Raw genomic sequence first — 25,887 nt, forward strand, 5'->3', positions numbered from 1 at the left:
TCTGAGAATAAAACCAGAAGACTCAAGTACCACAAGCAGCAAGCTCATGGCTATTGAGTGAATGTATTAGAAGATTTATATAGATGATTTACTAAACCTTGGCAGCTTAGCTTCAATCCAGGTAACTGCTTGGGCCACCAGGGAAGTGAGGCTCTAGGGAGGATGCTATCCTGCCAAGATGGGAGGGAGGAGAGAGCCTACAGGCTGTATCTGTTACCACACCCCACCCCAATATCCTCAAGAATAAGTGCAGTACCTAGAAAAATAGCACATATCACAATGACTGCAATAAATTAAGATTCAAGGTGCTGAACTTCCTATTAAGTAACAGTTTCATTGCAGGAGGTTTACTCATCGAAGGAAGATATCCAGTGCTCTGAATCCTGCCTGTTTGAGAACCAGGTTAGTGAGAAGGAAGGGTCTCAGTTTCTCCTTCTTATGACCTGCCTCTAGAGGTGCAGACCAGGACCTGAACAGGAAAGTGGCTTTATTTACCTCAGTCCTGGCTCAGAGGAACAAAGATCCTTTGGAGAAGAAGAAGAGGTAAAGTTGGTTGCTAGGAGGAAGTAGGTTGGGAGAAGATACCTTTAAAGGGTAGGAAATGACTGTAATCTGCCCTTAACGTATTTCCTAGACCTTTGGGGTATGTATCTGGAGTCCCTTGGGTGATTGTCTAGTAAGGTCATTGCCCCACTAGTAAAGTCCATTCAGGACATGATACCACAGGGATTAGTAGCACCCTTGGTGTTGAAGTTAGCACTCCAGAGCTCCCTCTTCCATCTTCAACCTCTGTCTCTAGGAACCAACCCCAAAGACATGCTTTTCCGGGGCCGGTTTCCTCAGTTTTTCTGGGAAAGAAAGGAAAGGGAGAAGACGAGAGAAAGCATTCAAGATTCCTGGGGAGTCTGGGTCAGCAGGTAGCAGGGGAGGAGCTGTGCAGAACAGAGGTGCAGCAGTGGGTGAGCCCTGGTAGCAGACAGTGGGCAAAAGGGCAAAGCTTTAACTTTACCTGGGCCCTGCGTGTCTGAGAAGGGTTCTTCCAGCGCCTAAGGCTTGATAGGCTAGGTCAGACATTAGGGCTGCTAGGAGAGGGGAGGAGGAACACCTGTTCTCATCCTACTCCAAGGAAGATCAGTAGCTCAAAGCCTGAGTTCTCAGACCTAGGTGTGGCTGCGAGGATTCAGACAGAGCTCTAGGAGAGCACAGAGGAATTGGGGAAACAGGGTGGAAAGTGGCAAGCTTCGGAGAAATTGCAGTCTCTCCCTCTCAGGATCCCTAGGTCTGGGAAAGCGGGTTCCCCATTCCCCAGGTTCCACAATTACTGGGGTCTCTAAAGGAAGCCAAGAACCAGTGGGAAAAGGAAGGGGCAGAGGAGACGCTTAGGGTTTTCTCCCGGGTTTGTGCGCAGCGCCCCCCCGCGGCCGCTCTGCGCGGCTACAGAAGTACTTGGTGACCCTCCGGCGGCACTGCTCGCAGCGGACTGCGCAGCACCAGTGGAACTTGCAGTTGCAGCTGGACACGGTCTCGGCCCGGCGCTCCTCCACCGCCAGCCCGCAGTCCCCGCAGAGCCGGCGGCAGCTGCGGCGTTCCCAGCGACCCAGGGCCCGCCCGCGCCTCAGGCACTCTCGGCCTTCGGTGCCCAGCAGCCCTAGCGTTTTGTTCTCCAGGCAGTAGTCCGGGGAGTCCTCCAGGTGCACCAGCTCCCGGGTAGAGATGGAGCGAAAGGTGTCGGCGATGGCGCCGCGGCCGGCCGCGCTGTTGCCAGCACCCTGCAGCAGGTCCACCTTGAGTGCTGCGTGGTACTTCTCCTTCAGGTGCGCGCCCACCTCGCGGAACTCGGGCAGCTGCAGCCAACAGGTCTGCGTGGTGCAGCTGCCAGACACGCCGTGGCACTTGCACGTGCGTTTCATGGTGCCCTTCACCGCCTGGGGAGAGAGCTCGGAGTGAGAGGCCCGGGATTAAGCGCGTGGCGAGTTTAACTGCCCCTGCGGGAGTTGCGAGAAATCTAGTTAGTCTACTGGGCCAGCCCACTTGGTACCTCATTTTGCCAATCTTTTAAATGAACTGAAGAGTTGTCCGCACCTGGAGCTGTTAGTGGATGTAGCCAGCAGCTGCCTATTTCCAAGGGCTGCGGGACTCACCTTGCGGCCAGCCTCGTTGTTGTGCAGGTTCATGGCTGCCCGTGCATCCTGTCCTGTTTCCAGGGCATCGACAAACTGCTTGGAAATCGCCTCTCCGAAGCCCACATTGTCACTGCAGCCTCCCCACAGCCAGCCTTGGCCCCCTGGGAAAGTGCAGAGGGAGGACAGGTCATTGAGCAAGCGGGCGCAGAGCCTCCTGGGCTGCTGTTTCTAATTGAGTTGGGGGTGGGGAGGTCCAGGATAGGAGAGGATTAAGCTTGGGCGAGTGCCCTGTATCCAGATCAGTTGCCGTCTAGATTTGGTTTTGCCACTTTTACACGCCTACTTCCAGGTTCAGCCAATCCCCTGCTCAGGGCTCAATGACGTAAGTAGTTGCCGGGTGGATTCTTTGCAAGGTGCCAGTACACTCCTCTGCCAACAGTGCCTCTTCGCATGGGCAGAGGGTGCACGTGCCCTGCTGGTGATTGAGGTCCAGAAGGGACAAAATAGTGCCAAAAAGATGTGGAAAGCTCAAGCATTGAGGGGGAAAGGGGTACAATTGAAATATGGAACAACGGTGTTGGAAATTGGTCAGCAGGGCACAGGAGATGGGAGACGGCACTGGAGGTAAGGAGTGGAAAGTAGACGGGGATAGGCAACACGGAAGGAAGTTCCCCTTGTGTTTGAGAGAAGCAACAGAGGAATCCCCAGAGTGTTGTTTCTTTATTATTATGTTTAAATTAAGGAAACTACTCAATGGGAAAAGAAGGTTCTAAGCTACATTTAGCCTGGCTTGTCATTGTAGGGCTTGGGATCAAACTCGTTCACCCATCTTCCGCATGATTTTCTTCATATTTAGAAGAATACAGCTCTTCTTCACCCCCACCAGGCTTTTCATTCTTTATGTGCGTTGAGCTGGCCTATGTACCCATCCCTACATTACTACTCACCCAGTTGCCCATTGCGGGAGTCATCACAGCCACAGTTATCAAAATCTCCAAGGCTGCAGTTTCTAGTCAGGGTGTACATGACTCCAGCAGAACTGATGGCATGCACAAATGCTGTCTCCCGATTGGCTAGCAGGAACCAAAAATCCAGAGTTAGAGGGAGGGGTTTCAGCTTAAAGAAATACCAGACATGCTACCTTTCTTTAATAACCATCGTTATGTCCTCTTTCCCTAGCTCCATCCTATTTCCCCATCTTTATTATTATTTTTTAACTTTTATTTTTTTTGCAGAGAGAGGGTCTCACTATGTTGCCCAGGCTTGTCTCAAACTCTGGGCTCAGTCTTCCTACCTTGTCCTCCCGAAGAACTTGGGATTACAGGCTTAAGCCACTGTGCCTGGCCTTCCCATCTTTATAATGTATCTTACCCTCTTCCATGGTCTGCCCCATCCCTGACCTTAGCCCTGCTCTTCTCACCTCCTGTCTTTTCAGGTCACACATTTTATGACCAGGTGGCTAGGGTACTGTTGACACACATGATTGTAAATGATTTAGATTGGAAAGAGCCTAAGGAAGAAATGAGGAGGGAGATGAATCTGAAGGCAAGGTTGTAAAGAACCCATCCCCACTTCCACCTGGAACACTAGGGTCTAAGAGTCATGTGCAGTTAGTCTTGAAAAGAGCCTCTGATTGGCAGCTCTTTCATTTACTGGCATGGCCACTCTTTATCTTCTCCATGGGAATCTGGTCTCCAAGTCACTCTCCACTTGCCCAGTACCTCTCTGCTAAGGAAGGGGCTAAGAGGTCTGAGGAATTACGACCCCTGCCTACCTCCTGATGTTACCTACATTGTGAGGAGACCTTTAGCCAACTGGGAGGCCAAGGATGGTATGGGATTGGGAGTAAGGCGAGATCCATTTGTTGAACAATGAGAGTGTTGAGAAAGAAAGAAAAAACTATAGGTGGGAAAAAGGAAGTAGAAAAGGAAAAGAGAAGATCCTGGAGAGGGAGATGACCTAAGAGAAGAGAGCAGGTGAGGAATAAGGGTGTCGAAGAGGCAAGGGACTATCCCTGGAGCTCTAACCTGTGACTAGAGGGTCCAGGGAGCTGTGGCTGAGGCTTTTCTTACCACTGCGAAGCCCACCATGGCTGGACAGCTGCAGGGCTCTCTCAGGGCAGTTCCAGCGGTCCCAGGCAAACTGATACTTGCATTCTTCAATACCACTCTGGGCACCAGCTGCCACACTGCTGGAGTAAATCAGGTAAGCCTGTAGGGACATAGGAGTAAAAATTCAGACTGAACTTAGGAGGCATTTGCCCTAAACTGACCAAACACCCCTCTTCCTGCTTACTCTCCCATCCCTCCAAAATAACGATGGAGTAAGCCTTTAAATATGCTGTCTCATTTGACATCACAAATAACCTGTGAAATAGGCACTATATTATAGATTAGGAAACCAAGGCTCAGGGAGTGAGCTAAAGTAATTTCCCCAAAGTCCCAGAGCTAGAAAATGGCAGAACTAGAAATGACACTCAGTTTTATCAGACTCTAGTCCCTATTATCCTTTATTCACCTTTCTTCACTATACTATCCTGCCTCTCCAAAATGAGCCCAAATCACTTAATTCATGAAATTTAAGGAGTTTTCATCACATGACAATCTTAGAAAATAACACTTTGGAACTGAAAATGCCCATGAATGTAAAGATCATGTACTACAATTCCAGCATTTTAAACATGGGAAACTGCATCCCACCACTTGGCACTGAGAAGGATGTGTGACTTTGCAGCCTGACACCTATAAAAGGCTGTTGACTTTTATGGCTCTGGAAATTCTAGCCATGAATTCAGTGCTCCTGAGTTCTTATCTTGGCTCTGACAGTGGTTTGCTATGTGGTTTTAGATGTGTCGCTAACACCCTCTGGGTCTCAGTCTTTCGATCTGTAATATATACAGCATAATAAAAGATGTGGATATAATGAAAAATCTGCATTTATCATCTTTAGTCAGCAGGCTAAGATTAGTGAAATCCATATCAGTTAAAGGAATTTGTTCTTACCTTTGGACCAGTCATCAGGAAATTGTTTACTGACCTATAAGGGAAAAAAACAAAACAAAAACAATATAATGCAGAGACACCAACTTGTTTCTGCTTCCAAGAGTGGTAAGAATTACTTCAGCACATGTAATTAATAAGAAGAAAGGGAAACTAGTTTTACCCAGGAAACACTGTGCATAACAAACCTACTAAAGATAATTTACAGCCAGGTGGGGTGGCTCATGCCTGTATTCCCAGCATTTTGGGAGGCTGAAGCAGGTGGATCACTTGAGGTCGGGAGTTTGAGACCAGCATGGCCAAACATGGCGAAACCCCGTCTCTGCTAAAAATACGAAAATCAGCGGGGCATGGTGGTGGGCGCCTGTAGTCCCAGCTACTCAGGAGGCTGAGGCATGAGAATCACTTGAACCTGGGAGGTGGAGGTTGCAGTGAGCCGAGATCGTGCCACTGCACTCCAGCTTGGGCGACAGAGCAAAATTCCATTTCAAAACAAAAAAACAACACACACACACACAAAACTTAGTAGAAAAAACATGAATAAAAGTAGTATCATTTCCTTGCATTGTTAAAGCCAAGTAAAATTTCCAGTACCATACACTTGATAGTAATGATTGCTGATTATTCTGCCATGAAGTGGGGAGAGAACTAGCATTAATTCCTGACTATGTTCCTTATGCTCTACTCTCAGTATTTTACATGTTGATCTTGTTAAATCTTTACTGTCTCAGGCATTATTATCTCTATTTTGCAAACAGGAAATCTGAGACTCCAGAAAAGTTAAACATGTGTTTAGGCTCACCCAGCTAATAAGTGAGTGAAGCAGGATTTGAATCCACGTTCATCTGACTCCGTGGGACATTAGAAGGATACTTCTCTAATTAGGAAGAGGTAAACTAACAGTGGAATATCTCTCTAGGGATTGAGTCATAATAAAATTCTAAAAATAAGTCATCTGATTTGGGAAAATGGTTTGGCTGCCCCTTTTAAAACTAAAAATGGACTGGGCACAGTGGCTCATGCCCGTAATCCCAGCACTTTGGGAGGCTGAGGTGGGTGGATCACCTGAATCCAGGAGTTCAAGACCAGCGTAGGCATCATGGCAAAACCCCATCTCTATTAAAAAAAAAAAATAGCTAGGCATGGTGGTCTGCGCCTGTAATCCCAGCTACTCAGGTGGCTGAGGCACAAGAATCGCTTGAACCCGGGAGGCAGAGGCTGCAATGAGCTGAGATTGCACCACTGCACTCCAGCCTGAGCAAGAGTGAGATTCTGTCTCAAAACAAACAAACAAAAAAATCTAAAAATGAACTTGCCATATGATATGACTTAGCAGGTGCATTCTTGGGCATTTATCCCAGAGAAATAAAGACTTATTTTCACTCAGAAATTTGTACCTGGATGCTCATAGCCACTTTATTCATAATAGTCAAAAACTATAAACTACCCAATGTCCTTCAAAGGGTAGTTTTAAAAACTGTGGCTGGGTGCGGTGGCTCATGCCTGTAATCCTAGCACTTTGGGAGGCCAAGGCAGGCAGACCACGAGGTCAGGAGATCGAGGCCATCCTGGCTAACACGGTGAAACCCTGTCTCTACTAAAACAAACAAACAAACAAAGAAACAACAAAAAAAATTAGCCGGGCGTGGTGGTGGGCACCTGTAGTCCCAGCTACTCAGGAGGCTAAGGCAGGAGAATGGCGTGAACCTGGGAAGTGGAGCTTGCAGTGAGCCGAAATCGCTCCACTGCACTCCAGCCTGGGTAATAGAGCGAGACTCCGACTCAAAAATAAAATAAATAATACATAAATAAATAATAAAAAACTGTGGTACATTCATACCATGGAATATTACTCAGCAATAAAAAGGAATGATCTATTGATACATGCAACAACTTGGATGAACCTCAAGGAAGTTACGGAGTGATTAAAGTCAGTCTCAGAAGGATACATACTGCATGATTCTATTTACATAAACAATAGTGAAATAATAGAAATATATAATTATAGAGCTGGAGGACAGATCAGTGGTTGCCAAGGATTTGGGATGGGGGATGGATGTGGCTGTAAGGAGTAACATGAGAAAGTCTTGGGGGGATGGCAAAATGTCTTTACTGTGGTTATACAAGGCTACACATGCCAAAATTGCATAAAGCCACATACATGAGTACATGTACACACAAGTGCATGTAAAAATGGTGAAGTCTGAATAAGCTTCATGGATATTGTACTAACGTTGTAAGATGTTCACACTGGGGGAGGTTGGGGCAAGTGTACATGGGACTTCCCTGTACGTTTCTTCCCTGTACATGTCTTGCAACTCTATAATTATCTAAAAATAAGAAGTTAAATATATATGTACATACACACATGATCTGCAGGGCCAAAGACTTGGAGAATGACTTCAGTATAGGCATTCGAAAATCAGAATCTATTATCTATTATCTTTCTTTTTCCATTATAATGTGAGAAAGTAATACGGGAATCATTATGTATTATTCCATGAAATCTGGTGTACCCCTGCAATTCTGAAGGCCAATAAGATGCTGAACATCACCAGAAAGGGGATTGGAAATGAAATAGACCAAGAAAGTTTCTTGTCAGGCCAAAAGAGCTTAGCTGACTTTCTTCATACAAAACACAACACCAAAAATGTGAGTAGTTTTTGAAAACCAGTATTAACAAACTAAGAGGCTGCCATATGAGAAGATGAAAAAGATTCTAAACGAGTTGTAATAGAATTTTAGAAAATCAAAAATACTATGAAGTCTAGCAAAACTAAGGCCTATTTTTTTTTTTTTTTTTTTTAGACGGAGTCTCACTCTGTCGCCCAAGCTGGAGTGGCGCCATCTTGGCTCACTGCAACCTCTGCCTCCCAGGTTCACGCCATTCTCCTGCCTCAGCCTCCTGAGTAGCTGGGACTACAGGCACCTGCCACCATGCCCAGCTAATTTTTTTTATTTTTTTTTTTATTTTTAGTGGAGATGGGGTTTCACTGTGTTAGCCAGGATGGTCTTGATCTCCTGACCTCGTGATCCGCCCGCCTCGGCCTCCCAGAGTGCTGGGATTACAGGCGTGAGCCATCGCACCCAGCCACTAAGGCCTACTTTTTAAAGCTTGGTAGACAACCTTAAGTCAACTGAAAAGAAGCGCTGCTTGATCAGGTGTAGTAGCACCAGCAAAACACAAAAATAAAATTCAGAATGACTTAAATGAATTCACAATTTCCAAAGCCATTATAGGTTTGGACATGAATTTCTGATCCTTAAAGACATGTCAGAGGAATCAGCCAAGCCCCTTTGCTTTGAGGAAAGGGACCTGAGCTTGTTCCCACTCAGAAAGGCACTTTTTATGTTAGGAATAACATTCAAAGCTTTTGGACATTACCAAGCCTGACAGAGCTAGTTCCCATTTTCCATAAGACAGAAATTATCAGGAAAGAAAACAAAACAACAAAGCAAATTGAGTGACAAAGAAAATGCTTTGCCATAGCCGGGGTGAAGAGTCTTCCTGTGAAAGGAGTCTAAGCCGGAACTACAGGGAGTGATAGAGATTCTCGAGAATTCTTTCCTGGAAGATCCTACAATATGCAAAGATTTGTATGATGTCCTGGTCTAGCCTAACTGATCAATGAATGAGACTTAATTGAGCACCTGTCATGGAACAACACTATAGGCCTTATTTGGACAACATTCCTATAAAGTGACTTGTGTTTTTGTTTTTTGTTTTGTTTTGTTTTTGGAGACAGAGTCTTGCTGTGTCTTGCTCAGGCTGGAGTGCAGTGGTGTGGTGTCGGCTCACTGCAGACTCTGCCTCCCGGGACTTGTGTTTTTTTGTTTGTTTGTTTTTTGAGACGGAGTCTTGCATGATCTCAGCTCACTGCAGCCTCTGCCTCCCGAGTTCAAGCAATTCTCCTGTCTCAGCCTCCTGAGTAGCTGGGATTACAGGCGTGTGCCACCACACCTGGCTAATTTTGTAATTTTCGTAGAGATGGGGTTTCACCATGTTGGCCAGGCTGGTCTCAAACTCCCGACCTCAGGTGATCCGCCCACTTTGACATCCCAAAGTGCTGGGATTACAGGCGTGAGCCACTGCGCCTGGCCAACTTGTGTTGTTAACCTCCGAGTTATTTGCAGACATATTTGAACCTTATGGCTGGCTTCTTCATATCCAAAATATCCTATATTAAGACTCAGCTGGGCACAGTGGCTCACGCCTGTAATCCCAGCACTTTGGGAGGCCAAGGCGGGCAGATCTTGAGGTCAGGAGTTTGAGACCAGCCTGACCAACATGGTGAAACTCCGTCTCTACTAAAAATACAAAAATTAGCCGGGCGTGGTGATGCATGCCTGTAATCCCAGCTACTCAGGAGGCTGAGGCAGGAGAATCACTTGAACCCCGGAGGTGAAGGTTACAGTGAGCCAAGATCGTGCCACTGCACTCCAGCCTGGGCGACAGAGCGAGACTCTGTCTCAAAAAAAAAAAAAGAAAGAAGACTGTCCTGTAGTGAGTACCAAAGGAGGAGGATCTTGTTCTTGGTCAATGAAACAATGGCATGATTTCCTTTCTGGGGTAAAATATAGATTGCAGAAAACATAGTGTGTATTGTGAGAAGATGCAAAGAGAACCAAAAAGGAAGGAATTTAAGTGTTTGTATGGGTGCGACCTATATGTGGCAGTTATGTGATTGAAGGAAAGATGCTAACAAACATTGAGGCCGGGTGCGGTGGCTCACGCTTGTAATCCCAGCACTTTGGGAGGCTGAGGGGGGCGGATCACGAGGTCAGGAGATCGAGACCACGGTGAAACCCCGTCTCTACTAAAAATACAAAAAAATTAGCCGGGCGTGGTGGTGGGCGCCTGTAGTCCCAGCTACTCAGAGAGGCTGAGGCAGGAGAATAGCGTGAACCCGGGAGGCGGAGCTTGCAGTGAGCCGAGATTGCGCCACTGCACTCCAGCCTGGGCGACAGAGCGAGACTCTGTCTCAAAAAAAAAAAAAAAATTTGTTTTAAGATACAAATTTTGTTTAACAAATGGAGGCTGCTATATAGACAGAACGTGGTAAAACCGGTATACTCCCAGATGGAGGTACAAGCTTCCCATTTCCCATGAGGTTGTGCAGTTGCTGACAATATTACCCAGATTCAGGACCATTCAAAGGGTTCATGACTTCCTGAACCCTCCCAACTCTTCTCAGACCTTTGCTTGAACTCTAGACTTGCATATCCAACTGTATTCTTGGCATCTCTCCTTCAGTGTTTAATATGCATCTCAAACTTAACGTGTCCAAAACTGAACTCCTGATCCTCGCTGCCACCACCCAAGCCTACTCCTTCTGTAGTCTTCTCCATCTAAGCAAAGGACTGTTCCTCCTAGTTGCTCAGACAAAAATCATAAAGAATCACTTTTTTTTTTTTTTTAGACAGAATCTTGCTCTGTTGCACAGGCTAGAGTACAGTGGTGCCATCTTGGCTTATTACGACCTCCACCTCCTGGGTTCAAGCAATTCTTGTGCCTCAGCCTCCCAAGAAGCTGGGATTAAAGGCATGCGCTACGACGTCCAGCTAATGTTTGTATTTTTAGTAGAGATGGGGTTTGGCCACGTTGGCCAGGCTGGTCTCAAACTCCTGACCTCAAGCAATCCGCCTGCCTCAGCCTCCCAAAGTGCTGGGATTACAGGTATGAGCCAGCATGCCCAGCCAAGAGTCATCTTTGACTCCTTTCTTTCTCTCACATCCTGTTTCACTCTGTCCTCAAATCCTGCTAACTCCAGCTCAAGATGTATCTAGCATCTAACCAGTTCTCAACACCTTTCCTGTTATCACCCTGGCTCAAGCTGTCATCTCTTGTCTGGATTATGGTAAAAGCCTACTGATTGACCTCCTTGCTTCTGCCTTTATTCTCCCAAATTTTGTTCTCAAAATGAGTGGTCTGTTTAAAGATTAATACCTTTAAAATACAGATCAAATGTTGCCACTTTCTGCTGAAAATCCTCTAATAATTTCCTATCTCACATCAAGCAGAAGTCAAATTCTTGCTGTGGTTTATAAGCCCCTACACAATCTGGCCTCCATTTATGCCTCCGACCTGATCTCCTGCTTTCCCCTCACTACTCTTCGCTAGCTGTGCTGGTCTCCTTGTTGTTTCTCTCACCCACCAGGCACTCTCCAGCCTTGGGGTCATTGCATGTTCTCTGTTCCTGGAATCCTGGAATGCTTTGTACTCAGATATCCACATAGCTTGTTCCTTCACCTACATCAGCCCTTTAACCACATAACCACATGTGTCCTTCTCCCTGAGGCTTTCCTTCATTATCCTGTTTAAAACTGTAACTCCATCTCCCCCATCCCCTTTCTCTGCTTATGAACACTATATGCTTTACATATATATTTATTTACTGTTTGCCTCCTCCCACTAGGCTGTAAGCTTTATTAAGGCAAGTTTTTTTGTTTGTTGGTTGGTCTATTTTGTTCATCAAATATTACCAATGCCTTGAACAGTGTCTGGCAATAATAAGCATTTAATAATGTTTATTAAATGTATTTTAATGTTTGTTGAATGAATGAATGCAGGAACCCACATTTAGGGGTGGTAGTAGGAAGAAATATCATCTGAAGAAACTCTAAAGGAGCTGCTATCTAGAAAGAGAAGGGGATTTCCTCATTCATGTCCATGGTTCTAACGATCATGATTAAGTGATGTCTCCCAAAGCCTTAACTTCAGCCCTGACTTCTTTCTTGAGATCCAGAGCTGCGTTTCCACGTGAAAGTTAGATTTCTCTACTGGCAATGTTTCAAATTGTGAAGATGGTTTATCTAAAAGTTAACTCATCTTTCCTACTAAACTAGCTACTTCTCCTGACTTTTTTATTGTTATTAATGGAACCACCATTTTGCCAAGTCTCTACCAATTTGCTCTCATCATCCAACCGGTTACTAGGCCTTATGTGTATTGTGCCTCTCATACTTTTTGCTTATCAGCTCCCTCTTTTCTACTCTCACTGTCACAGTCTTAGCTGTGATCTCCCACCTAGACCACCATAGGAGTTCTGACTTCTCTGCTTACGTTGTTTACCCCATTCCAATCTAGTGTATAGTCTTCAACTAAACCACTCTTCTGAAAGACTGATTCTAATGTCATTCTTCTGCTCAAGAATCTTCCACAGTTCTCCAACTTTTGGTACTCAAGACCCTCCATAATCTGACTACATAACCTTTCCAGTCTCATTTCCCATTAAATATCCCTACTTGTCCAATCCTCTATTCAGGCTGAACCAGTGGCTATTCCTGCGCATCCATGCATTCATGCCGCCATGCCTTTGTTTGGCTGTTCTGTTAAATCTCACCTATTCTTAGTATTTGCAGCCAGTGACTCTGGGACACCTGGATATACACATATAAAACGATTAAGTTATTAAGTTGGATTGTTATTACACAACATATATTTATTTAACATTGCAACTCTCCATCCCCTTTAATTAACTCAAAATGTATCATAGACCTAAATGTAACTGCAAAAAATATAAAACTCTTAGAACAAAGGATGCGTGTAAATTTTTGTGACATGGGGTTCGGCAGTGGTTTTATAGCTATGATACCAAAAGCATAAGTGACAAAATAAAGCACAGATAAATTGAACTTCTTCAAAATTAAAAACATTTGCACTTCTAAAAACACCATCAAGAAAGCAAAAAGAAAACTCACAGAATGGGAGAAAATATTTGCGATGCACATATTTGATGAGGGGTTAATGTACAAAATATATAGAGAACTCCTGAAACTCAACAACAACAAAACTTGATTAAAACATCAGTAAGGGGCCGGTTGCAGTGGCTAATGCCTGTAATACCAGCACTTTGGGAGGCTGAGGCAGGCAGATCACTTAAGGTCAGGAGTTTGAGACCAGCCTGGGTAACATGGTGAAACCCTCTCTCCACCAAAAAATACAAAAATTAGCCAGGTGTGGTGGTGCATGCCTGTACTCCCCAGCTACTTGGGAGGGTGGCAGGAGAATCACTTGAACCAGAGAGGCGGAGGTTGCAATGAGCCAAGAGTGCACCACTGCACTCCAGCCTGGGCAACAGAGCAAGTCTCCGTCCCAAAAATAAATGAATAAATAATATTTTTTTAAAAATCAGCAAGGGACTTGAATAGACATTTCTCCAGAGAAAATATACAAATAGCCAATATGCACATGAAAAGATGCACAATATCACTAGCCATCAAGGAAATACGAATTAAAAAGATGACAAGGATTTGTACCCACAAATATAGCTAAAATAAAAAAGACAACTGTTGGTGAGGATGTGGAGAAATCATACATTGCTGGTGGTATTGTAAAATGGTGCAGACACTTTGGAAAATAGTCTGCCAATTCTTCAAAAGGTTAAATATGGAGTTATCATATAAGCCAGCAATTCCACTCCTAGGTATATACTCATGAGAATTGAAAACATATGTCCAACAAAAACTTGTACATTTATTTTCATAGCAGCGTTATTCATAATAGCCAAAAAGAAAAAAAAATATCTATCAACTGAGGGGTGGATAAATAGAATATTTTTGTTTTCTTTTCTTTTTCTTTTTCTTTTTTTTTTTCTTTTGGAGACGGAGTCTCACTCTGTTGCCAAGGCTAGAGTGCAGTGGCATGATCTTGGCTCACTGCAACCTCCGCCTCCCAGGTTCAAGCAATTCTCCTGCTTCAGCCTCCCAAGTAGCTGGGATTACAGGCGTCTACCACCATGCCTGGCTAATTTTTGTATTTTTAGTAGAGATGGGGTTTCACCATGTTGTCCAGGCTGGTCTCGAATGTCTGACCTCAAGTGGTCCACCCGCCTCAGCCTCCCAAAGTGCTCAGACTACAGGCCTGAGCCACCACACCTAGCCCTTTATTTTCTTTTGTCTTTTTTTTTTTTTTAAGTATAAACAGGGTCTTTCTCTGTCACCCAGGCTGAAGTGCAGTGGTGCCATCATAGCTCACTGCAGCCTTGAACTCCTAGGCTCAAGTGATTCTCCTGCCTCAGCCTCCTGAGTAACTGGGACTACAGGTACACATCACTATGCCAGGCTAATTTTTTAATTTTTTGTAGAGACAGGATCTCACTTTATTGTCCAGGCTGGTCTCAAACCCCTGGCTTCAAGCACTTGTCCTGCCTCAGCCTCCCAAAGTGCAAGATTACAGGCATGAGCCACCATGCCCAACCCATAATAGAATATTTTTTGACCATAGAAAGGAATGAAGTACTGGATACAAGCTACAACATGGATGACCCTTGAAAATATCATTCTGAGTGAAAGAAGCCAGACACAAAAGGCCATAAATGATGTGATTCTATCTATATCAAATGTCCAGCATAGGCAATCTCATGGAAACTGACTAGATTCACAGTTTCCAGGGACTGAGGGGAGGAGGAACGGGGACTGAATGCTAATGAATAAAGGGTTTCTTTTTGGAGTGATTAAAATGTTCTAAAATGGATTGTGGTGAAGGTTGCACAAATCCATGAAATGGCTAAAAAAATCATTGATTTGTTAAAGGGTGCCTTTTATAGTATGTAGATTACATCTCAATAAAGCTATTATTTAAAAATCTCACTTATTCTTGAATAAGTACCAGTGCAGAAGCCACAACCAGCACACCTTGAAGCCTCACAGCAACTTTTCTCTGTTTCATAAGAAGGTTTCCCTTTCCTCTTTTATACTTGACTATAAGTATGGGCTGCCTTAATTATCTCTGTATACCCTCCAGTTCCTAATCTAGTACTTTGAACATAGTAAGTGCCTACAGAAGTGAATTGAATATAAGGATTTTGAAATAAAAAAGATAGATCATCAGATGCAGCAGAAAATGTAAGGAGAAAAAGAACTGCAAAAAGATTTTGAGAAATATAAGAAGTCTGTGGCAAGCCAGTGCTCCCATTAATTTTTTTAATGTAGTGAGCAGATGACTATGCTACATTAGCAGATGATCATACTACAAGAGTAACAGAGAGTGAACACTGAGCATATGTACACAGAGGTTAGTGCTGTAATCAAACCTTTAGCAAAGTTAATCTGACACACTTAGTGCTGTGTGTAATTGTTATTGTGCTTCATAGTAATTAGGCATAAGTGGTAAGCGATTTACATAAATAACGTGGCTAGTTGTGCTTTTACACTGCCAAGTCAAAATTTTACAATTGTTTCTTCTCCTTGTGTTAGCTGTCCAGTATACGTGTGTGTGTGTGTGTGTGTATACACTGATATAATATAAAGTTTAATCATATCATGTAACAATAACTAGCATTTATCAAGTATGAGAGGAACTCTTCTAAGTACTTTACCTGTATCATCTTTTTAAATTTCCGTAGCAACTCCATGGGGTGGGTACTATACTTTTCACTGAGTGTTTATTCTGTGCACACCAAGTACTTTTATTTATTTATTTAGAGAGAGGGTCTTGCTCTGTTGTCCAGACTCAAGAAATCTTCCGGCCAGGTGTGGTGGCGCACGCCTGTAATCCCAGCACTTTGGGAGGCCGAGGTGGGTGAATCATGAGGTCAGGAGATTGAGACCACGGTGATACCCCATCTCTACTAAAAATACAAAAAATTAGCCGGGCGTTGTGGTGGGTGCCTGTAGTCCCAGCTACTTGGGAGGCTAATGCAGGAGAATGCCGTGAACCTGGGCGGCGGAGCTTGCAGTGAACCGAGATTGTGCCACTGCACTTCAGCCTGGGCGACAGAGTGAGACTTCATCTCAAAAAAAAAAAAGAAAAAAGACATTTTTCCACCTCAGCCTCCTGAGTAGCTGGGGCTACAGGCACATGCCACCATGCTGGCTAATTTTTGTATTTTTAGTAGTGATGGGGTTTCATCATGTTGGCCAGGCTGGTCTTGAACTCCTGACCTCAAGTGATTCGCCCATGTCGGCCTCCCAAAGTGCTGGGACCACAGGGGTTAGCCACCGTGCCCAGCATATTTTTATTTTGTATTTTTTGTAGAGACAGGGTCTCGTTGTGTTGCCAGGACTGACCATGTACTTTGAAGTGTTTTACATATTTTAAGTTCATATAATGATCACAATTATATGAGGTAGAAACTATTATATCTTTCATTTTACAGAAACAGAGACTGAAACACAGAGTGGCCACCCAGCTTCACGCAGCTAGGTAAGTGGTGAAGCCAGGACTGGAGCCTAGGCAGTCCTACCCTAGAGCATGCACTCTACCTGCTGTGCTTTTCTGCAGCCCGTATTTCCCTTGCTCTTATTCCCACTGGCTAATCCAGGACTCCTAATTCCTGAAAAATTCTTGGTAAATATTTCTGAGAGGCCTAAGCGATGTTTTGCACACACTCATGAATACACTCAGTTAACTATCACATTGTCTCTGCTACTTTTTTATCCTTTCATTGCACCAGCCTACTGCTTCTATGTCCACAAAACAACCACATCTGCCAGGGCACAGGCCCTGCTTTATCTGGGTAGCACGACATCCCCTGGGCACATTTTCTAGGCACCGTTGCTGCTCACACTGGGTTCTATGTATGAAAGAGTAGGGAGAAACAAATACTAAAGGACGCTGTAGGCAGAGGTGGGGAGGGGATACAGTGTGTGGCTTCATGACAGGGGTATGTTTTGAGAAATGTGTTGTTAGGTGATTTTGTCACTGTACAAACATCATAGAATGTGCTTATACAAACCTAGATGGATAGCCTACTGCACACCCATGCTATATGGTAGAGCCTATTGCTCCTAGGCTACAAACCTATACAGCATGTTATTGTACTGACTACTGTGGGCAATTATAACATGATGGTAAGCATTTGTGTATCTAAACAAAACATAGGCCTGGCACGGTGGCTCATGCCTGTAATCCCAGCACTTTGGAAGGCTGAGGCAGGCAGATCACCTGAGGTTGGGAGTTCGAGACCATCCTGGCTAACACGGTGAAACCTCATCTCTACTAAAAATACAAAAATTAGCTGGGCGTGGTGGTGTGGACTTGTAGTCCCAGCTACTTGGGAGGCTGAGGCAGGAGAATCCACTTGAACCTGGGAGGTGGAGGTTGCAGTCAGCTGAGATTGCGCCACTGCACTCCAGCCTAGGCGACAGAGTGAGACTCTGTCTCAAAAAATAAAATAAAACAAAATAAAATGGAAAATAAGAAACAAACATTCTGAATATGAATCTGCAGAATTTGATATTTTCCTCTTACCACCCAGGACTTTCATCTTAGTGCCCTGTGATTTTGTTTTGTTCTGCTTCTCATCACTTTCCCCACAAATCTTTACGTAATATTTCTGGCTTCTCCCCAACCTTTAATCCCATCTCTTAATGTCCATAAAATGTCTCTGAGTCATCAGCTGGGCATGGTGGCTCACGCCTGTTATCTCAGCATTTTAGGAGGCCAAAGTGGGTCGATTGCTTGAGCCCAGGAGTTTGAAACCAGACTGGGCAACAGAGTGAGACTCTGTCTCTACAAAAAATAAAAATAAAAATCATAATAAAGATGGAGAAATGGGATGGAGCTCAGAAAAGAGGATATAATGATGATATTTAAAAAGGCAATGAGACACTGTCTCTACAAAAAATACAAAACTTAGCCAGGTATGGTGGCATACACTATAGTCCCAGCTACTCGGGAGGCTGAAGTGGGAAGATCACTTGAGCTAGGGAGGTCGAGGCTGCAGTGAGCCAGGATTGTACACTCCAGCCTGGCTGACAGAGTGAGATCCTGCCTTAAAAAAATTGTCTCTGAGTCATGAGGCTCAGTTTGGTCTACTTTAGGAGAGAGATGTCTGATTACCGAAATTGGAGTGCTGGCCCGGGGGAAAGGAGAAATGGTAGTGAATGAATGTGAACTGTAGATCTCCATCTGAAGATTTAGCACAGAAGGCATATAGGGCAAAGGGCTAAAGGCTAAGGGGAGGGTATGGAGTAGGGAAACTGCCAGGGGCTATAGCTGGAAGGTGCTCCAGTGATGCAGCTTTCTCTTAGAATGAGTTCTGACAGCAGCTTTTCACTCCATAGAACTCCCAAGATGCCTTGGGCTGGGGAGAGCCCAAAGATAGCTCTTCTGAGTGAGTTTCCTTGTGATTGTCTCTGTTCCACAGCATCCACACATCTGACCTGTAGAACACACGTGAACGAGCAGACACAAAGGTATGTTCACACATGTGCCCACACACACAGTTACACAGAAAGTAGGTCTTACTAATAACTGTGAAATAATATCCCATTGGTCCCCAAATTTTCTTCACTACCCTTATCTGATAATACCTGAGGGTATTGAACTTGGAACTATTCACTGTACAATTTGAGAGAGTTAAGTTTAAAATGCAAATATTTTTCAAGGGTGAAAAGCATGACTAATTCTTACCTATTCCAACGTATTGAAATCAGGCTTCCTTATTTAACTAGGGGAAGGGATTAGGAAGTAGAAGTTACAAGGTATCTGAAGTCTTAAAGGGAAGAGAAGTATTCAGACTTTCAAAATCAGATTTCCTCCTACTTAAAAATATGTCAAGAGGGAACAAAGCTGGTATCAGTGGAGGGATCTATTTAAGTATGGCAATAGAACACAAGCCAGATTGCAGAGAGGGAAGAGTTATGACACAAAAGTAGCTAGTGCTGACTCGTTTTGAGGAGGACGGCATTGAAAGAAAAAAGAGAAAGGAGAAATGATTGCAGTGGAGAGTGGGGCCAAAGGAAGGTATTTTTCAAGATGAGTATAGAAAGAAAAATTCAGGAATGTGTAGCTTTTGGTCATATTCCCATAACTATTTCACCAAATTAAAGTCCATTTCTTTCTTCAAAGGGAGTTCAGCCCTGTAAATCATTCTAAAAATGTTTTTTATAAGTGTGAATTTTTTATATAATAATGCAGTGCCCTAAAATATGAAAAGAGAAAACAAGTCTTGTAAGCCAGTTGACAAAAAAATTTTTTTTAAAGTTAAACAGATGTGACAGTCTTAGCAGTAGTCCTTATATTAAAATGTATATTAAAATCCCACATTATCGCAAATCCAGCCCTTGCCAAATGATTGTTGGCAAAGGCCATGTAATAGCCCACAAGACAACTCTGTACCATGGATCTTTGCAAAAGAAGCTCAGGCAGATTCCTTCACAAGCGAAGCACAAATGTTCAGGGGATCATCTTTTTCCCTGCAACTGAGATGTCATTTGTATTCCAGGATATTTTATAGAGTGATAGGCTGTCTTCCCTGTCCTCATTTCCTTCCTTCTTTATGTATTGTAGCAAGCGCTGCTGAGAAACGCTAAGCTACAGAAAAGCACTTCAGCACTTAGCATCTAAATGAGGACTGTGGCAGGGATAAGCTATACTCACGCTCCTTTCCTTGGTCTCTAAGTGAGAGCTGCTAAAGAACAGCTCAAGCTACCATTCCCAGAAAGCCTGGGATCATGGGAACTTTTTCCACAGTCGTTATGGAGGCAGATAATTCCATTTTGTTGTCTGATCTTGTTGCCTTGGTCCCTGCAGTATAGACTTTAGAAAACATTTATGTTCTCAGTTGCATCGATGGAAACAATACCAGTTTATATCAGTATCAAGAAGGTAGGTGTACATGGTAACTCCAAGAATTATCCTGTAAAACAACTAGATGAACAGTTTAAGGTTGGAAAATTGACAGGCTTTGGCACTTTAGTGCCATTTTTACTGCTTAATGGAATTAAATCCAAATAGATGGTAAAATGTCCTCTCCTCAATCTGATCCAACCATCAATTTCTACTGCCTTTGCTAATCAACCGCAGCTCCAATAGAAATAAACACAAATATGTATTTGAATGACTTATTCCCTTTTGCTAATTTGTATTCTTGATCTTCTCCCAAGGGCAATGGGAGAAATGTACAATGTTCCCCAAACTTCATTCTAATTACTGGCCTGGATCTCTCAGACACAGGACAGATAATCCTTTTGCTATCCCTCTTCTTCCTATTTTGAACCATGGTAGTACTTGGAAGATTTAGACTAAGAGAATATGCCGTTAAAAATGCTACAGAAAGTATAGGTGAAACATGATGGTCAGAGATTGATAACGGTTGAAGCTGAGTTATTGGGGTTTGTTATATATGCTGTTCTCAACCTTTGTAAAAACATGTTTTTCCCATAATATGAAAATTTTAAAACAAAACCAATTATTCTGAAAAGCAATAATCTCTGGAATCTGGGCTCTACCAGGTGCCTTGGATTAAGGTGAGGAAATACCAGACAGGATAATGTGGACAATCTGTTGGTTCACTACTTAGTGTCCTGGATAATGGAACCTTCAAAGTGTGATACGATAAACCTAAAGAACCCGACTACAGAAAAAGGACTGAGATTTAGAGCAGCAAAAGGTAATGGCAGTTTTGAATGAGGGGGAAATTCCTCCTAATGTAGGGTGGTGTAGATTTGGCCTGGAGAGTATAAGAATTTCATCTATGGAGCTGCATAGAAAGACTGACCTATTAGCCCTCTTATAGGGTCTTATTGGGACTACTGGAATATAGCCCCATAATGTGCTGGTACCATAGGATGCTGAAGTTGTGAAAACAACCTATTTTTAAAAAGCAAGTTTGGACTGGTCAAATGATGGTGAATTTAAATGATCCCCTTAAGATCTGATTTTCTCTTGGCTTGGAGAAAACTCTAACCTAAGAAGCATACAGAGAAATGAAATGATCAATAACAGGGGCTTACAATAAAGATTGAGAAAAACAAACCATAAAAGTTTGGCTCATAATGAGACTGAAGCATCTGTCCAAAGTGGATGGTAGTTTCCGTTGAGAGGCCCTGGGAGTGCAGGTATATTTCAAGTGGGAGGCAATGGGGAATGTTATTTATGTGACCCAAGCTCAGTGTTTCCCCCAGCTGTTAACCCAGCCTGATCTTTTACTGAGTAAGAAAAAAATCCACTTTCTGAAAAATAGATTTATCCTAAGAAAAATTATATTGACCTCATTCTCTAAGCCATATAAATTCTCCCCCACTTTTCTGATGGAAATAGACAAGCATCATCAGAGCCCAGAAAAAAAGGAATTTTATTAATAGTCCCAAGAGATAATAGTATCACCCAATGTAGAGCAGCATTAAACCAGTTTTCTCAGCTGGAAAAAAGAAAAAAAAAAAAAGAGTATCTTTCCATGGAAGGAGAGGGTTTAGATTAAAACTCCTTTTCTTCTGGTCCTTTTTAAATGCCTCATTTGTCACTATGTAATAGCACACAAAGGAGATCCTTCTTTGTGTCATGTTGTCATCCACCAAAAACTAAAACTAAAACAAAGATGCATCTTAGAGCATCCTTCTTGTCACTCACATAAACTGGTTTCATAACAAGAGCTGTAATGAAATGTCTTTTCCCAGCATACTCACAGCCTTTGTTGTTATTAATAATTATACTAATAATAGTTATTGTCTTTCATGACAATAGAAATAGAGATTCTGGAAAGAAACACATAGGGCTCAAGTTGTGGAGGCCTTCAATGATAAACCTGGGAATTAAACTTCTCTGGTTATGTCTCAGAGCCCTCAGGCCTTCCTACAGTGCAGCTGCTGATCTAGCCCACCTCAGAGCTTCTCCACAAATCCCAGCTTTTTTTTAATGGATCGGGCACTTTTTTTTTAATGAACCAAGAATGCTATTAAGTGACTCTTTTATACTGGTATTTCTTTTTCCAGATTCCAAAGCAGTTCCTCATACCTTACTTTTTATTTCTTTAACTTCGGGGATTCCCAGCATCTTTGAGGATGAGAATCTTCCCCTATCGTGACAGTTTTAGTGGATCCTAACTTGATCATATATGGTTTATTTTAATCTGTTAGTGGGAAAAAGTCAACATGGCAAAAACTTATGACAGAACCCCAGTATGAATTCAGTAATTTTTAAATGAGCTTGTATTTTATTGTTCATAATATACACCTAAAAGTAGTAGCACATAGTGTGGAGATCAATAATTTCAGCTTTATGCAATGCTTGGTGAGAATATGGATTCAAAGACCCTCCTCCAATAACTGATTCCTTTGCCAGTCAGGAGTCCCACATGTCATCATCAGATGAGATTTCAAGAGCCATAGAAAGGTTACTCTATAAGATGCATGTAGAGGACCAAAAGATGATGTTTTTCAAAAGCTGCCTTAAAACCCAAAGATTTTAGGTAAATTCTTGCCCTACTGCAGAAGAGAAATGGACCCTGTTGAAATTCCTGCTGCAGACCTTTGGAAAGAAGTAGAGGCGGTGACTTCTGTTGAAGAATGAGAGCAGAGCTATAGTTTACTTCTGTATCCCAGGGCATCCTTCTGATTTGGCGACTGAGTTAGGTGGGGAGAGAGTGAGAAATGAACAGAACTGGGTAAGACCCACTGTCATTATGACATATCATTGGGAGTAAAATGGGGCCAACCAGTTAAGGTAAAACACTTTCTAGGCCTGCTTATTCCAGATGAGTAAGTGCATTGGAAGGAAAATCAAATTTGTTCATCTCTGGCCACCATTATAATCATCATCATCTGCTTGGCTTATCATGCATTCTCATTCTCTTTCTTTGGAGCCGTAAGGATTAAGACAAACAAATTAAAAAAAAATAATTTTCTCAAGTTACTAAAAGACAGTTCTTCTTGGAAGCGTCCCAACTATAAAAAATTGTGGCAAATACTTTTCAAAGAAATCATCTTGTACTGATTTACCTAGTAAAACTCCATACTATAGGTGAATGTCATCATTATTCTCTCCTTTTCAAGCCCAGGAATTTCTGCTGATGGACTCTTTTAGACAGTAATTTCAGGCAGGCCTACAATTGAACAGCCAAGCAGAAATTGTGGTTCTCTATTTGTTAAGTGCTTTTGAGGTCCTTACATAAAAGGTTGATAATGAAGTATTAAGAGAAACATTTCAAAGGCTGTGGTTGGTCAAATTTCTCTGCATGGCATAAAGGGGAAGATGACCTTATGCAAAACCCTGATAGTTTCATTAGAAGCATAATCAAGATTTAATGTTAAATTTAAAAATCACTTTTCAAATGCCACCACAAACAGATTCTTGGTGAAGTACAAATGTTTAATTTAAATTGGAGCTTATAGGAAAAAGCAATTAAAATCTAATTGTATTATAAAGGAGATTTGTACATTTTCTCCTCAAAGTCAGGCAAGGCGAGAAGGGGTTCTTAAACCCTGTTTTTTTAAAATTAGAACTTTCTTTCACATCTCTTTTTCCTTTTTTCTTTTTGAATCCAGACACTTGAATTTGGACAGACAAGCAACCCAGCCACCTTTCAGTGTGGCTGTGTCAGTATAGGAATGAAATGAACATGACCCCCTCCAGCAGGGAAGGGAACACACAGTAAAGGTATTTTTTATAGAACAATTCTTCACACCGCCCTGGTGACTAGGGAAAGGAATCTCGTGTTTCTCTTTTGCTGATACTGAATCAGCTGAAGAATACCATGAACATCAGTAGAAATGCTCTGAAATAGTCTCCTCTCCCTTTTGTCTTTTTGTTCTCATGATGGGGAGAGAAGAGAGATCTTTTTTTTAACGTTGAAATATTTAATGAAAATGCCAATTAAAAATGGACTAATTGGTGGTTCTGCTTATAATCAGAAATGTTGCAAATTATTGTATTAACTTGCAAGTAGTTTTATGAAGTTGGCATACTTCTTATCAACACTCTAATAAAGACGGCTACACTCATTTATGATAAAAATATATTTTCAATTCTCAATGGAAGCTTATCTCAGCAAAGAAATTTCTTTTCCTGCTTCCTCAACAGTTTATGTAGCAATTGGATTTATATCTTTGTTAAATAGATGGTCAAAATGAGAACTGAAGAAGAGAGAGACTGAGCTCATATCTGAACTGGAGAGAAACTCCGAACACCCTAGCAACCTGCATTCTGTATGTTATTGTGTACTGGTGTATTTGCTAATGAACAATTGCATGTATAGATAGTTTGTATGGTTTCCAAGAGCTAAATGAGAATGGTGATGATATTCTTTAGCATTTGTGTTTATAATTTACAAAGCACTTTCATATACGTTATCTGATTTTCTGAACAATTTAGAAATTTTTGTAAATTGAACAAATTAAATAAATTTCTTGAGACGTTTAGATTTCTAAAATATCTGGTTTCAAACATGTTTGTTAACCCAATGCCCACTTAGTGGTTCAAATAAAATTTTTTATGTCTAGGGAATGACAATTTGAGCAATTACTTAGAATATCCTGAAAAAAAATAAAGTCAGAAAGTACAAAGTAAGATCCCATTGAATTTTGTCTCCAGACTTTACCTCAAGATCAGATTCAACACACGGTAGAACTTGCTTTGAACTACCTTCCTCCTCTCTACAATGCTGACATCAGGATTTCGTGAAAAGGGCTGCTGTCCATTTACCCCCAAATCACTTTGGAGGAATATTTGTGGAGTAGCAATTTATAAAAATAGGAACCCCCCCTCCCATCATTTAGTCCTTTATTGGTAGGGGTCCTAAAGATTCACTAAAATCAGCCATAAATTTAGGAAAAGCCCTACCCCATAGAACAGTTTTTCCTAGGAGAGATCTCAAGGCTTCCTACATTTCTGGAAATGAAATGAGCTTTACCCAACATATTACATACACTTACCTATTCCCAGCTCCAGGTAAAGAGTCCAGGTTACTTACCAGCTGTGGCTGAGTTGGAGGACACAGGTGAAAAGAGAGATGTACACAGAAGGCTTTGAAAGAAACATAATCCTCTGGAGTAACAGCTAGAGAAAATTCCAAAAAACTGGGAGATGGGTAAGCAAGATGGAGAAATATTCTCCTCGGTGGCAGTGGGATGGAATTCTCAAAGCCCAACTTCCTTGGTGTGTAAGCGATCCCAAACAGAGTTAAGGGGAGGTGAAATGGAGCTGCCAAACGTCCAAAGAAGAGATTATCTACTTAATTAAAGTTTTTTTTCCCCTCTAAGTCCTTCAGCCAATCAGAACTCAAGTGCCAGAGAAAGATTGAGTCGATCAAAAGAACACTCCAGGATCCTCCTAGACAAATGCAGAAGAAGGGGACCAGGAGAAAGAGGACAAAGAAAGAAGCGGGGGGAAGAGACATAGCAAATCCCCTCCACATAATCACTGTGTGGAGTCTTTCCTCCCTCTTGCCTATCCCCTCCCATCACACCACAACCTTTCCCCACCTATGCACACTTACACACAGACACACACAGACACACACGCACACACAACACACACACACACACACACACACACACACACACACACACACACACAGAGCCTGGTCCCCAAAAGGGGTCCAGAAGGGACTGTGCTTTCCTGGTTGTCCTTTGCAGCACTTCGAGACTGAATTTGCATTCAGGATAGCTTTTTTTTTTCAGAAAAAAATACACCAGGTGCAGGTGAAACTGCACCCTCTGATTTGAGAATGTGGGGATGCAGTCCTACCATCTAGTGTATTCTCTGTCTAAGTTAGAAAGGCTAGAAACTTCAGGAAGCCTGATGGTTTTTTCTTCCTTTCAACTTTTTCATCACACAATTACTTACCAAATGCCTATTTTATTCTCGACACCACCCTGGGCATTGCGGAAAATTTTAAAAACCAAAACATGATTTCTGCCCTAATGACATTTACAGCCTAGTAAGGTGACAATAAAATATATGCAGTTTAATAAAGTATTAAATAGCTACAAACTGCCTATAATAGTGTAGGCTTATTTAGGGGAGGTTTCCTGAAGAAGGTAGAATTTGAGTTTTGAAGAAGGGAAGAGATTTGAATAGGCACACAAAGGTGATCTCAAAA

General features: G+C 42.6%; 1 protein-coding gene across 1 annotated transcript; it reads right to left on the reverse strand.

Moving 5' to 3' along the window:
- Window positions 1-448: 448 nt before the first annotated feature.
- Window positions 449-24,984, reverse strand: WNT8B (Wnt family member 8B). The gene is made up of 6 exons (XM_003255341.2): window positions 24,757-24,984; window positions 5,126-5,159; window positions 4,196-4,334; window positions 3,071-3,196; window positions 2,142-2,284; window positions 449-1,925 (listed from the first exon to the last, which is right to left on the reverse strand). Exons 1-6 carry the CDS (start codon window positions 24,822-24,824, stop codon window positions 1,380-1,382), a joined length of 1,056 nt encoding a protein of 351 aa, XP_003255389.1. The 5' UTR covers window positions 24,825-24,984; the 3' UTR covers window positions 449-1,379.
- Window positions 24,985-25,887: the final 903 nt, after the last annotated feature.

Source organism: Nomascus leucogenys, chromosome 3, assembly GCF_006542625.1.
Source record: "Nomascus leucogenys isolate Asia chromosome 3, Asia_NLE_v1, whole genome shotgun sequence".
NCBI classification, from domain to species: Eukaryota; Metazoa; Chordata; class Mammalia; order Primates; family Hylobatidae; genus Nomascus; species Nomascus leucogenys.

Bases quoted from the DNA above. Each gene is read 5' to 3' on its own strand.
- WNT8B (XM_003255341.2), bottom strand. From the start codon at position 24,824: ATGTTTCTTTCAAAGCCTTCTGTGTACATCTCTCTTTTCACCTGTGTC. The intron at 4,335-5,125 runs GTAAGAACAAAT...ATGTCCCTACAG, and splicing joins TCCTGATGACTGGTCCAAAG to GCTTACCTGATTTACTCCAG. The intron at 1,926-2,141 runs GTGAGTCCCGCA...CTCTCTCCCCAG, and splicing joins ACAACGAGGCTGGCCGCAAG to GCGGTGAAGGGCACCATGAA.